Source organism: Vulpes vulpes, chromosome 8, assembly GCF_048418805.1.
Source record: "Vulpes vulpes isolate BD-2025 chromosome 8, VulVul3, whole genome shotgun sequence".
Classification (NCBI taxonomy): domain Eukaryota; kingdom Metazoa; phylum Chordata; class Mammalia; order Carnivora; family Canidae; genus Vulpes; species Vulpes vulpes.
The window spans coordinates 28,259,048-28,274,800 of record NC_132787.1 but is presented as its reverse complement, the minus strand read 5'-3'; the positions used below and the strand labels follow the sequence as shown (position 1 = coordinate 28,274,800).

Here is a 15,753-nt window from a genome sequence, read left to right as displayed (position 1 = left end):
ATCTAGAACTAAAATTCAAAATGGTCTCTACACCAATGGCAATTGGAGGGCAATGGGAAAGAGAAATAAACTGAAGTCATATTTAGGCTCTAAGGCTTATTTGAGAGTGTGATATACACAGTAATTAAATTGAGATAACAACAGAAAAGACTCAAGATACATGTTATTTAAAAATTAGGTAACCATTATAAGATAAAAATATATTTATGTCTCCCAAGCCTCTAAAGATAAAAAAGAAACTCAAAGAAGACTCAAACAATCTTAACAAATGAAGGAAGACAATAAAAAATTATAGTTTTAGAAGTCAACAATAACATAGCAAAAGATATTGCTATGAGTGAAATAGTTTAAATTTTCTGATTATAAAGCAATCTCAAAAAATGAGTTAAAAGATACTTAGCTATAGGCTAGAATATAGAAATACAACTAAAATAAAATGATTTCACTTTTAACAGAAATATATATTTACTTGGTCGCTTATTTTGGCTTACAAAAGAAGTGCCATGAACTCTGAGAAATTATTATTCTGGAAAAGAGGAAAGAGGAGAATTTTATCTTTTTGTCTTTTACAGTTTAATACAATTCAGATGTTTTCCATGACAATACACTCCCATAATGTAACTTTTAAAAAAGAGAGATGAATCATAGAGGAAAAAAGACTTAAAAAATCTTATAATGACCAAAAATCTGATAATTACTCAGATATTGCCATACACACAAACACACACACACACACACACACACACAGAGAGAGAGAGAGAGAGAGAGAGAGTGAAGCGAAGATAAGGGAAGAATTAGAACTACTTTTAGAAAGGGGTAGAATTGGCAGATTTAGTAAATGATTTAGCAGATTTAAATAGGCTTCCAAGTTAAATTTGAATTTCATAAAACCCCAGATTTTTAAATTATATATCAAATATTATGGGACACATACCTACACTAAAAAATCATTCACTAGTATCTGAATTCAAATTTACTGGACATCTTCTATTTTATCTGGAAGCTTTAGTAAGGGGTATACATACAGGTGGGTAAAGTAAAAAAAAAAGCCAGTTCAAGAAAGCAGTAACCATATCTGTTGCTGAAACTAGACTGGGGTCCAGGGTCCAGACTTCAACACACTGAGGAAAGGAAATTTTAAAAGCAAGGTAGGCCATATCTCTTAAGCTGATCCTAGGATAAGAATAGGAAAAAGGAAGGACTCTAAGCACGGAAAGAGGAGATGGGGGTGAGGGTGAAAGGAGAGGAACTTAAGGCCATGTAATAGAATATGGAGAATGCCCTTGGAGAGGAACTTAAGGCCATGTAATAGAATATGGAGAATGCCCTTGGGTGATGAGGAAGGCAGGAGCTCAAGGAATACATATGCCATGCCTTACGTTTAGGCTAGCAGTAGAAATAACTCAAGGAGCAATATACAGCTTGTGGAAAGCACTGGGACAGGAATCTATTAGGAGGAATGGGCATAGCAAGTAGAACACATGTGAGAATACTAACATTCATCGTTTTGACAAGTGGATAGGTATTGAATTTTCTTTAAAAAATTAGCAATTGTCAAAATAAGAACATTTACAGAAAATTTAGTACCTATCAACAGAGCAATACTTTAGTTTTCTGCCATTGTTAAGAATAAGTGGCCCCAAATATTTAATGAATTTTCCAGATAAATAAATATATCATATCACCTTAAGAACTTCAAATGTTTTAACATACAAGGTTTTTTTCTTCTGAAATCCTTCATATATTTCACTAAGATCCTTAAACAAAGTACATTGACAAATTCATCCTTTTTAATGACTCTTACAGAGGAGGAGGAAAGAGAGAAAAGGAAGGAAGGGAAGGGAGAAAAAAGTTATGCTATTAGAAATTTCTGAAATATGTAGGGATATTTTTTCTGTTTAATCTTCTCATCAACCTTTTGATGTAGATATTAATAATATAAATTCTAAAAATATATATTGAGTTTCAGATAGTTTAATTGGCCTGCCTGTCATGGAGCTAATAAATCTGTCTCTAAAGCCCATGACACTTCCACCTCACTGCTCCACTGCCTTGATACTGTGGTCCCCCATATACTTTGTGGCATCAGACCTTCCAGAAGCATGTTGCCCTTAGCTTGGAGGTGGCTGGATAAAACAAACTCTGAATATGTAAAATATTCTTTATTATAATTTAGTCCATTCTAAAGGTATCTAACCATTTTCTAACTTGATGCACTTAAAAATAATTATAATATCTTAATAATCATAATATTTTAGATTGTCACCTAAAAATGAATATAATGATATATTTTTAAATAAATATATAAAACTAAGGCTACATATAAAACTTTCATCACACTAAGTTCCAGGAAAAAAAAAAAAAAGAAACAAAGTCAGAGAGGAAAACATACATGTGGGGGTATTATGAGAGGAAATGACTATTCATTTTTTTTCTCCTTCAGTGATTACTCTTTGGGGAGCCACAAAATATTTCAGAAAGATAAATCTGTTATCCAACTTAATCTTCAGAAAAATGGGGAAGTGCCAGGAAAATTATCCCGAAAGGTAAGATTTTCTTAGTATTGGTTTCAATTTGCAAGCTGAACATTTTAAGGGCAATATTCCTATCTTTATGGATTGTTGCCAATTTGGAATTACACAGCTTAATGAATACATGTTCATTTGAGTATATTTACTGAAACATAATGAAATATTTATCTAAATGCCTGTTAACAATTTGGACTGAAGCAATTACATGAACACATTACTGCAACCTTAGTATAATCCAAATCAATTGGTCTCTTGGAAAAATCATTTATGAGAAACTTATTAAGGTTATTATATTCATACTATCCATGAAGCCACTCGGAAGTGAACAGAATAAAAATAGTGAAGGGGAAACCACTGAAGAAAGAAAAATAACTTGTTCTATTTGAAGACTATTTATGTCGGTGTCAACACAATTTATCAGGACAGATTAATATTCATAATATATATAATAAAACTACCTCAAAAGGGATTACTGTGCTTTAATGACACAATTTCATGCTGTTAGATATGAATTTTATTCCCTACGTGATGTCTTGAGTTATTTCAAACCCAAATTGCACAGTATGCAATGAACTTTGATATTTTGGCAGCTTTATCTGTAGAATCTTCCAATTACCTGCTTTAAGCAAAAATCCCATCACCCTGTCATTTACATCAGATAACAGATTTTCAGTGCATGACTTTTTTTTTTCCTAGTATGAGGTGTTTCATCATAAAAAGTGTCAGGTGGTGCATTAGGTTGCAATATATCTATGTGGAATATAACATAATGAGGCCAAAAGAGAGTTGTTTAGAAAAATCTTTTGGAACTGGTACTCAACTCAGCCAGTGTTGACAGCTTTAGGGCTATGCATCTGAAATCTCCACAGAGAAACATTATAAAGTACAACTAATACTCTCAATATTAATAAACCTAGGAGTCTTCAAATTGTCCTCAATGTTTTGAAAAAGCTGAAGTCATCACGTTTCATTTCAAGATGGGGGGACGAAGAGAAAATGTATGATTAATAACTCATCTCATTGGTAGTAATTCACAAATCACTAACATTTCACGTTCATGTAAATGAAGGCTTATACTTACATCCATTTAATACCACTATTCAGATACAATGTACACCGACACTTTAACATTTCTATTATATTTAATTTTCACAATAATTCTATGTGGCAAATACTATTAAAAATAAGGAAACTGAATCACAGGCAGCTCCATGACTTTCCCCAGATCATATTCATGGGACTGGTAAGCAGAAGAGCTTGGGTTTGAGCCCAGTCTCCACAGCCCAAAACTTATGTTATCAGTTTATATGGCAAGTGCACACAGGATTCATGGGCTATACTCAAAAGGTTTAAATGTGACTTTCAGCACAATTGGCAAAAAATCTAGATATGTAGGCATTATATATAATATATATATTCTTTGTGGGTTTTGTTTTTGTTTTTTTAGAGAGAGTGGGGGAGGGCCGAGAGGGAGACAGAGAATCTTAAACAGGCTCCACCCTCAGCATGAAGACTGACCAGCACTTGATCTCAATACCCTCAGACCATGACCTGAGCCAAAATCAAGAGTCGGACACTTAACCAACTGAAGCACACAGATCCCCCCCCCCCTTGTTTTGTTTTCCACAGCTATTCCACTTACTCCAAAGTCTGGGACATGATAGGTGTTCCATGATAATTAACTATATTAAATATATATTAGATGCCGGAAGAATCTGTTATCAGTGCTTTATATGTATTAACTCACAACAGCGTGAGCAAAAAAATGAATATTACTATTATTTACCTATTTAAAATAAAAGTATTAAAAATTCAAAAGAGTAACTGAATAGCCCAAAGTCTCACAGCTAGTAAATAGGGAGATAAGATGTGAGCAAAGCTTGTCTGGTGACAGAGCTCACTATATCATAATGCCAGCCAATTTAGTATCTTTGGGATGTTGTCACATGTTGTAGGGACAGGCATATAGTCACTTCTGGGTTTAAAGTGTATAATTTTCTCTAGAAATGCCTGCTTTTCAATGTGTCATTTGGATAATAGCAGGAATTAAGTTATATGGCTGCTTTTTTATGCTTTGACTCATAATATTTACTTCCTACAGTGAATATCACCATCTCTTGGCTAATTCAACAATTTACAGGTAAAGAGTATAAATGCTTTTTCTTGTCCACTTTTCCTAGCACTAACACTGTTATTTGAAAATAGATAATATGCTAGATGACACAGATGTTTATATATTCTCCATTCACTCAACTATATAACTGCTGTGGACTAGGCCCAATACTAATGAGTAAAGTACTGAACAAAACCAACAAGATCCCAGCCTTCAAGGGGCTTAGTGTCCAGGAGATTCAACCACTCTGACTCTCAATTAAAGGGCAGTGATGGCTTCCACATAGACATTAGAAAGGCATCCCAAGTCGCCATCTCCCCAAATCCTGGCTCTGAAGAATTTTTCTTAGCATCATATTTCAAAAGAGAGGATATCAATTTTACTAAGATCTATAAGGACTTACTTTCAGATACCATGCTAAAAGTACATTGCACATATAATCTAAAAATAATTAATTCAACAAATATTTGTTGAATGCTTTTTACTTGCCTTTGAAGATCTCTATGTGAAGGAGCATGTTAGTGAACCTACTTAAAATTCAGAATTATGTCTTAGAAAACATATATGCAGAGACTGATATTTATTTACTGAACTAATGATAATTGAGCACCTACTATATACCAGAAACTCTTCTAAATACTGGAGATACAGAAACAAATAAGACATCTCAGTATTTATTCTAGAATGCAGAGTTCTCATTCTAGTAAAGAAGACATACAATAAAAAATATACATTTAAAAGTCTGATAGAAATAGAAAAGAAAAAAGAAAAAAAAAGATATAGAGGCACCTGGGTGGCTCAGTTGGCTGAGTACCCAACTTTTAGTTTTGGCTCAGGTCATGATCTCATGGGTCACTGGATCAAGCCGCACAAAGGGCTTTGCTCTCACTGGGGAGTCTGCTTGAAGATTTTCTCCCTGTGCATACATTCTGTCTCTAAAGTAAAATAAAACAAATTTTTTCAAAAAAATCTGATAGAGATATGTGCTTTGAAAGAAAAGATAACTATACTTTTAAAGCCTAAAACAGGAATACCTGTTACAGGTGAATATGAGGGACTAGTGGTGGTGATTATTTTTACATATAAATCCCAAAGCATTATAGACCTAGCTTTCACCATAAAAAATAGAGTGTCAAATTTAAAGATGTGGCAACTTGTTTAAAACAGATTCTGGATTCATATTGCCAAATTCAAATATATGCTCTTGGATAAATGCTTATATTCACCTTGGTTTCCTGGTTAAGAAAAATGTGAATAATAATACTTACCTGATATGATTATTATTAGAGCTTAATTGAGAAATATAAGTGAATAGTGTAAATTAGTGCCTGTGCCTAATCAGGACTACGTAAGTATCAATTATTGATGTCATAAAATTGGAGTGTTAGACTAGATTGTATTTTAGCCTTTTACCATTAAGAATTCTATATGGTAAGGAGATACTGAATGGTCTCTTTTCTTGATTACACTGTTTAAAGTAGTATCAAAATTTTCTATGGTTTTCATAATTTTAGCTGTATAAAAATATTTATAAACAATTCTATTTTTCTAGTAAAACAACATAAAATAGCTTATAATATTCTTTCTATATAATACCAGGAACATTCCTTGACAAATTTATTGACATCATTGCCTTACAGTAGATACTTTAGAGGTCTCTAATTGTATAAGGCATATTGCAAAGCTCAATTTGTCTCAGATGCCTTTCCTATTTTAAACTTGTTTGTGTTATACTGAAATATGGTAATTTTTGTTCCATGAGATGTTCAAAAAATATGTTGACAGTCCATAGAAATCTTTCTAGATTTTGAAATTTTACAATCCCCATCTTGATTAGATTGTGCATAAGTCTTTTTTTAAATTGTTCTTTATCTCTCTCAAATTTGATAAGTATTGCCAACATTGTTGATATTAATCATAAAATCAAGATTTCATTCTAGCTCAAGGAAACATTCACAGAACACATATAGAAGATTTTTGTATGGAAAAGGCAAAAAAGACATCTTTACTTTTTCCTAAAGATGAAGGGGTGGCCTTCAGCTTTGGAGAAAAGTGTACAATAAGTTCCATGGACAAGTACTCAAACCTGTTCTCCAGACTTTTGAGCTCTTGTAAATAAAAATACTTTTCTTGTAAGTGACAATATGACAAAGGCCAATTTCTCCCCCAAAACCATCTCTGGCAGCCAAGTAAAGCAGTTTTAAAATGAATATGATTATGCTACACACAGAATCATGCAAATAAGTAATTATTTATATGCTCGCTTTGGTTTTAACTGAAGAACGAAGTTTCTTTTCTTCTTCTGAAAGTCTTTCTTTTTTGTAGCATGCATTCAAAGTACTGTATTATAGTGATGACCTTATTCTCTACCCCCTACTCTTTCTCACAAAACCACCGAATAAAAACATGAAATACCTTTGATCTGAGGCCATATAAAGGTTTTCCTTCTGATGTTTTCTGTCAGGAGTTCTCACAGACAATTTTAAAAATAGATTGTATATTAACATACAAGATTGCAAGCACTCTAGGCATTTAGGGACTCACTCAGCTCTCCAACTTAACAGCTATATGTAGTGAAATAGTGCAATTATGAAGGAGTACATTGCATTCTCCCTTTGCAGACTTGCATAGGATTTTCATAAATGCCTGTTGGAGAAGAGTTAATCGAGGAGATATGGTGTGTGTGTGTGTGTGTGTGTGTGTGTGTGTTTGCATATGGACCACAGGACTGATATTTTATGATGAGTAGTGTCTGCTCATCTTGGGAGAAAACACATGCCTCCTGCTAACTCCTGGAATTTATGCCTATCAGTAGTTGTCCCTCATTAGCACAGTCTAATGTTCATGAAATGGAAAGTTCTCTTACACTAGTATTTGGAAGGCAAGACGTGGTAAAGTTGAAAAATGGAGTTCATCCTGAGTCTGCTGGCTGATCTGGAAAACTGTCAAGTCTCGCACTGCCATTGCATCCATAGCCTAAATGCAAAGAAAATGTGCATGTATGTGAGAGAACTAGTGTCTGCAAAACTGCCTTCCTATGAGGAGAACTTAATGTTTGACCTTGGTGATGCCAGAATGTTTTCCAGTTGTCCTTGAGGTTTATCGTTGACCAAAGCTCAGTTTTCTGATTCACTTTTGAAAAGAATGCTTACAGAGTTAAGACGAGTCTTGTAAAGTCTTTAAAACAAAGTATTAAAATGATGAATGAGGGTTATCAAAAGAGGTGAATAAAATGACAGCAGGAAGTTACAGACCTATTTTTATCTGGTACTCATTCCTATTCACTCTATACTATAAATATTAATATATTCTGCTGTCTACAGCATGAAGATGACCACAGTCAGTTTTATCTGAAACAACTTCTAGAATTTATGCATATTTGGAAAGTATCCAGGTAAGATATTTTATTTTGTTCCAAGACTACTTTTTGACTGAATTCTCAAGTGCCAAATCACAATATTTTTTAGTTGATTGTAAAAACTATCCTTTCACTACTACAGTGGAAGCTATTGTACTTTTAATAGATATCTCCCTTTGGCAAATTTTGTTAATAATTATCTATTCTTCACAGCTATTGAGATACATTTGAACAGCTGCTAACACCTTCCAGAACAATCTAACATTCATTTGAAAATATCTCTGCTACCAGTTATTAGGCTTTCAAGGATTTTTTCATTCATTTTGTGAATTTGAGTGTGCATGTGTCACTAAGCTCTTTGTATAAACTGAATTTCCATACTTTCAAAGTCAACACCTCCTGGTTTAAATTTCTTTCTTGAACTCCCTGAAAATAATTGGTATATCATAAACAGAGAAGCGTGAATTCAAATTGTAAAACTCAAGTGACAGTAAATGAACATATCCTAATTGATTCTGATATCTAAATGTATGTGTGTATTATGTGAAAGAATAGACCTATCAGGAAGCTAACCTGGATGATATCAGGGCTACATTATGGGTTTATCTAGAATTAAGGTTCTTAGCTGAATGAGCAAAAAATTGGGGTAGGGAAGGCATATAACATTAATCTCTGAACCAAAGCCTGATATAAAAACATGAGTTAAAACTGTTATGAATAATGGCTATTCATAATAGCTATCAATGGTTACTGGAGTTATTGTACATTTTGCATTCATTATCTTATCTAATTCTCCTACAACCCTGTGGTAAGACACAAAATTTACTTCAGAATCAAAGAAACTAAAGTTTTGGAAGGTTAAATAACTTGCCTAAGGCCATTCAGTTCATTAGTGGTATGACCAAAATTAGGTCTGCCTGAAATTTGCAGAGACCATCTGTCTGAAATTTGAAAAGACCAGATTCTTTTATTACACTACTGTGTCTTTCCATGTGTGTCACTCTTTATTTCCTCAAAAATATTCATCCTCAAACAATAAATAATCGAATGGGTAGCACTATGGAGCACTTTTAATATAATCTAACCCAAATTTATATTTTATAACTAATTCCATGGATCACATAGAGTTTCCAATCAAAATGACATATTAATATTAACATATTAGGGCTATAGTTTCCTTATTCCAAAATAAATTTATTTAAAAAATAAGCTACAGAGAGGCATCAAATCTGACATTCTTTTTTTTTTTAAGATTTTATTTATTTATTCATTAGAGGCAGAGGGTGGGGGGCAGGGACACAGGCAGAGGGAGAAGCAGGCTCCATGCAGGAAGACTGATTTGGGACTCGATCCCAGGACTCCAGGATGACGCCCCAGGCTGAAGGCAGGCGCTAAACCGCTGAGCCACACAGGGATTCCCTGACAAATTCTTTAAAAAGTGAGAAATTCTGAGTAGACAAAGGGTTGTCTTAAACTGGTTTGGTAGGGGGTTGTGACTTATATGTAGACAGCTGCTGCCCGAGGCACAGAGAGACAAGGGGAGGCTAGGAGAAGAAAGTGAGAGCAAGATAGTTTTCCTTGTGTTCCTGCCTCACTCTGTCATTGCCGCGTCCCTTGCAGAATTACAGTGACCTCGATTATTGTTTAGTATAGGTGTTAACAGGGTTAAATTAGGGCAAAGCAAAAGTTCTGCCATGGTGAAGACTAGAGGAAACCTGGCAGGGACAGACTAGCCTCAAAATCTAACTCCTCCACCCCTTTCCTTCAACCCCAGGGTAAGGCTGCTTATCAAACAGAAAAGTTGAAAAATTTGTCAACTATCATACAGATAATTAATGTTAGCCAGGACTAAAACCAAATATCTAACTCTCAGTAAGAACTTATTCCATTTTGATTGTACATATTGTACATAATTTTATAAATATATAAAAATATTTTTATATAAATGTATATATTTTATGCATAAACATATAAATATAAATCTTATACTTATATATAAAATTTATAGTGAATATATTTTATATATAGTATATTATTGATATATATTGTTTTATATGCAATGGCTTTATATGTGTATACAAAGAGTGTGTGTGTATTTATCCATTCATTCATTGATGGACATTTAGGTTGTTTCTATGTGTTGCCTATTGCAAATAATGGTGCAATGAACTTGGAAGTGTAGCTAGCTATCTCTTCAAAATAGTGATTTCATTTCCTTTGAATACTAGAAGTGATGGGCAGCCTGGGTGGCTCAGCGGTTTAGCACCACCTTTGGCCCGGCCCGAGATCGAGTCCCACATCAGGCTCCCTGTATGGAGCCTGCTTCTCCCTCTGCCTGTGTCTCTGCCTCTCTCTCTCTCTCTCTCTGTCTCTCTCTCTCTCAGTCTCTCATGAATAAATAAATAAAATTAAAAAAAAAAACTAGAAGTGAGAATGATGGATGATACATTAGTTCTATTTTTTTTTATGTTTTGAGGAACTTTCATACTATTTTCCATAGCAGTTGTACCAATTTACATTCTCAACACAAGGTTCTCTTTTCTCCATAGCCTTGACAGGAAATAGCCATTCTAAGAGGTGTGAGGTGATATGTCATTGTAGTTTTGATTTGCATTTCCCAATATTAGTGATACTGTTCATGTACTTGTTATTCAGATGTTTCTATGTATATTTTTAGGAGAAATGTCTACTCAAGACCTCTGTCCATTTTTAATTGATTTTTTACTACTGAATTATACATTTTAGATACCAATCTATTATCAGATATATGGTTTGCAAATATTCTCTCCCATAACCTAGGCTGCCTTTCATTTTGTTCATGCTTTCCTTTGCTGTGCAGAGCAAGGTTGAAAGTTTAAGATAGGGGTGTAATTTCATTATTTTGCATGAGAACATCCAGTTATCTCAACACTATTTATTAAAGAGAATATCCTTCCCCCATTGATTATTCTTGGCTCCTTTTCAAATATTACCTGACCATATATGTGTAGGTTTATTTCTGGGCTTTCAAGTCTGTTCCATTGGTTTATGTGACTTTTTATTTCAGTGTTGTAATTCTTTTGATTCTTGAAGCTTTGTAATATCATTTGAAATCAGGAAGTGTGATGATTCCAGAATGTTCTTTCTCAAGATTGCTTTGGCTATTCAGGGTATTTTGAGGTTCTATATTAATTTTAGGATTTTTTTTAATTCTGTGAAAAATGACATTGGAATTTTGATAAAATTATATTGAATTGGGCGCCTGTCTGGCTCAGTCAGTAGAGCATGTGACTTTTGATCTAAAGGTCGTGAGTTCAAGCCCCATGTTGGGTGCAGTGGATGCAGTGCTTACTAAAAAATAAAATAAAATAAAAAAATATATATATATATGTACACACACATATATTGAATCTATTGATGACAGTAATATGGACATTTTAACAATATTAACTCTTTTGATGTAAAACCTTAGAAGCCTTTTGATTTTCTTCAATTTCTTTCATCAATGTCTTATGGTTTCTAGTGTATAGATCTTTCACCTCCTTGGTTAAATTTATTCCTAAGTATTTTTTTTGAACTATTGTAAGTGGGATTTTTTTTTCTTAATTTTTCAAAACTTTCGTTAGTGTATAGAAACCCAACTGATTTGTATATATTGATCCTGCATCCTGAAACTTTACAGAATTCATTCCTTTGTTCCAACAGTATTTTGGTGGAGTCTCCAGGATCTTCTACATACAAGATTGTACCACCATCAGATACAATTTCACTTCTCTTTCAAGTTTGAAGGCCTTTTATTCCATTATCTTGCCTGATTACTCTAAGACTTCTAGTACTATGTTGAATAGGAGTGATGAGAGTGAAAACCCTTTTGTTCCTGATTTTAGAGGAAGTATCTCCGACATCTCACATTAAGTATGATGATAGTTGTGAGTTGTCATATATGAACTTTATTCTGTTGAGATATATTCTTTCTATACCCAATCTATCGAAAGTTTTTATGAGAGGATATTACATTTTTTCAAATGCTTCTCTCTGCTTCTATTGAGATTATCAATGATTTCTTTCATTTTATAAATGTGCCTTATCGTATTTATTGATTTGTGTAGTTGAATCATCCTTGCATCCCAGGGGTAAATTTTACTTGATTATGGTGTATATGATCCTTATAATGTGCTGCCGATTTTGGTTTGGAAGTATTTTGTTGGGAATTTTTGCATCTATAAACATTAAGGATGTTGACCTGTAACTTTCTTTTCTTATAGTGTCCTTATCTGGCTCTCAGAGCAATTCTGGCTCATACAATGAGTTTGGCAATGTCCTCACCTCTTCAAGTTTTTAAATGAGTTTGAGAATTGGCATTAATTTTTCTTTGAAAATTTGGTAAGATTTATCCATGAAGGCATTTGCTCTTGAATTCTTCTTTGTTGGGAGGTTTTTGACTACCAATTTAATTTTCTTATTATTGATTTCTTCAGACTTTCTAATTCTTTCTGATTGAGTCTTGGTAGGTAGTGTTTTCTAGGAATTTATCCAGTTCTTTTAGGTTGCCCAATTTTTTGGCATACAACTGTTCATAGTAGGCTCTTTTGATCCTTATTTCTTGTAACAGTTTTTGTTTTTTTTAAGATTTATTTATTTGAGAGAGAGAAAGCATGAGCAGAAGGAGAGGGACAAGGAGATCCCCCACTGATCAGGCAGTCAGATTCAGGGCTTGATCCTGGGACTCTGGGATCATGACCTGAGCTGAAGGCGGATGCTTAACCAACTGAGCCACCCAGGCATCCCCTGGAACAGCTTTTAAATTAAAGTCTATTTTGTATAATGTAAGTAGAGCTACCTCTGCTCTTTTTTGGTCTCTGTATGCATGAAATACCTTTTTCCTTCCCTTCACTGTGAATGTGTGTGTCCTTTAAACTGAAGGGAGTCTCTTACAGGCAGTACATAGCTGTGTCTTCATCCATTCAGGCATTCTTTGCCTTCTGACTGGAAAACTTTACATTCAAAGTAATTACTGATAGGTAATGACTTATCATTGACATCTTGATAATTGTTTTCTGTTTTATCCTTCCTTCCTCCCTTCTACCCACCTTGCCTTTCTTCCTTCCTTCCTGAATTGATGCTTTGCTGTAGGATACTTTGATTCCCTTCTCTTTACCTTTTGAGTATCCGTATTAGGCTTTTGTTTTGTGGTTATTCTGAGGTTTACTTGAAATATCAGAGATACAATGGTCTTTTAAACTGGTAACAATTTAACCTTACTTGCATAAAAACTCTTTTTCTCTGCCCCAAAATCTTATGCTTTTGATGTCAGAATTTATCTCTCTTTATATGATAATATCCATTCACAATTATCGCAGCTATAACTATTTTTAATACTTTTCTTCCTTTAACCTCTATACTAGAGTTAAGTGATTGACACATCACCATTACTGTATTAGAGTATTGTAATTAACTATATACTTACCTTTCCAGTAAGGTGCGTTGCATATTTTCATGTTTTCCTGTTACTAATTAGCATTTTTTCACTCAGCTTGAAGAACTAGCATTTCTTCTAAGGCATGTCTTATGGTGAATTCCCTTTCCTTTTGTCTGTTTGTAAAAGTTTTTATGACACCTTCAGTTCTGCAGGACAGTTTTGCTGGGTAAAGTATTCTTGAGTGGTAGGATTTTTTTGTTTTTTCTTTCAGAAACTTAAATTTATCATCCTGCTGTCTCCTAGCTTGTAGGATTTCTGCTGAGAAACTTACTGATAGCTCTATGGCAGTTCTCTTTTAAAAAGGGAAAAAAATTTCTGTTGCTGCTTTTGAAATTGTTTTTCATTTTAGACAGTTTTATTATTGTTATATGTCTTAGAGAAGATCATTTTGGACTGAAATAATGAGGTGGCCTATTACTAAATGAATCTGGATGTCCAAATCTCTCCCCAGGTTTAAAAGTTCAAAATCCATTATTCCTTTAAAGAAACTTTCTGCTTCTTTCTCACTCTCTTCTCTTTCCAGGACTCCAATAACATATACATCATTTCTTTTTATGGTGTCCCATGAATCCCATAGGTCTTCTTAATTCCTTTTTATTGTTTTCTTCTTTTTGTTCCTCTGTTTAGGTAATTTTAAATAATCTCTCTTTGAGCTTACTGATATTTTCTTCTGCTTGGTCTCTTCTTCTGCCAAAGATCTTTATTGAATTCTTCAGTTCAACCATTATATTCTTTAGCTCCAAAACTTCTGGTTCTTTTTATGTTTTCTATACCTTTGTTGAACTCATTTTGTTCTGATATTGTGTTGCTGGTTTCATTAATTTGTCTTTCTGTGTTCTCATATTTCTGAGTATCTTTAGAACAATTATTTTAAAATTTTTGTCAGGCGATCCATGTATCACCATTTTTTTTAGGTCAGTTGCTCTAAGTTTACTGTGTTCTTTTGGTAGTGTAATATTTCCCCGAGTCTCTGTGATCCCTGGAGCCTTGCATAGGTGCCTGTGCATGGGAGGAAGCAGTCAGATCTTCCAGGCTTTATGGGCTTACCTCAGTATAGGATCTTCATCTGCAGGTGAGGCACACTAGCACGTGCTATATGACCCTCGGCCTAGTGGTACAGGGCACCAAGTGCAGAATCATGTGAAATACCCAGGTTGGTGAATGTGATGTCTTCTCAGGTCAGGCCACTGGGCCCCACAACATTGACAGTTGTGTGGTCATCGACAAATCAAGTGCTAAGGGCCATCTTCAGTGGTGCTTCCAGGTCCAGCAGCTAGACACCAGGGCAGGCAGTGGTTGTTGCTAGCGCTGGTGGCATGCACACACATAGTTGTGGGGGCCAGCTGCAGGTGTCTGTGTAGTGGCAGGGGATGGTTGCAGACATACATATAGTGGGGGAGGGCAGGGCCAGCAAGAAGAACTAGAACTGTAGGTGCACTGGCACTGTGGGGATCCTGGCTGTTGGCATGAACTCCTGTGGCTAAAGCCCTTGATCATGTGTGCAGCAGTAAAGGCTACTATGGGAATCAGACTGGTTAGATGGAGGTACACAGCTATAGAGACTGATTGCAGGCAAACCCACAGTGGCAGGAAATAGGGACAAAACCAGGCTCACAAGCAGCTATGGGGGCCTTGGCTGTTGGTATGCATTCCTGTGCCTACAATGTCTCCCTAACACATGTGCATGGCAGTGAAGGCCAGTATAGAAGTCAGGCCAAAGGCTTGCAGGTGCACAACTTGAGAACCAGCTATAGGTGAGCCCTGGGATGGCAGTGGGGTAGGAAAGGGAGAGGGGAGGGACTCAAGCAGCTGCTGTTTGTGAATGTGAATACCTGTGTGTGGGGAAAGCAGTGAAATCTGTAGGGGATCTGCAGCTGCTTTGTTGGTTGTTGGTTCTTCAGTAATAAAAGCTACTAAGGCCCAGCAAAGCAGGTAACTGGGCACCACGGTAACTCCCACTGCATGACTGATAATGACAGCCCTAGCCCTTTCTTGTGGCTAGCTGTCTTTATGCATCTCAGCTTTGCTGGTTCCTGGATGGAGTAACATCAATGCAGGTCCTTCTTGTAGTGACCCAAAAGGCTGAGGAAGCTGCTGTCTCACCCACTCTCCCTTTCCCAGCAAGGGGATTTCCCTTTTGGCAGTGAGCTGTGCTGGCCTGCAGGATGGGATGAGGCAGGCAAAATGAGACTGCCTTCCTTTTTCTTTCTGTGTGGTTATTCTCAGGTTTTGGTTTTGGTTTTGTTTTGTTTTGTCCTACGTCGTTGTGAGAGTTTTTTAGAAGGCTTCTAAG

The 15,753-nt window shown here is 35.2% G+C and overlaps 1 protein-coding gene across 5 annotated transcripts in view; it reads left to right on the top strand.

Moving 5' to 3' along the window:
- PIK3C2G (phosphatidylinositol-4-phosphate 3-kinase catalytic subunit type 2 gamma) overlaps positions 1-15,753 on the top strand; it is a 364,684-nt gene that overhangs the window by 65,726 nt on the left and 283,205 nt on the right. For all 5 annotated transcript variants that reach the window (XM_072765938.1, XM_072765941.1, XM_072765940.1 and 2 more), the window contains exons 6-7: positions 2,444-2,546; positions 7,968-8,038. In XM_072765938.1, the coding sequence (XP_072622039.1) occupies positions 2,444-2,546; positions 7,968-8,038 (174 nt within the window). The remainder of the gene's footprint in view (positions 1-2,443; positions 2,547-7,967; positions 8,039-15,753) is intronic.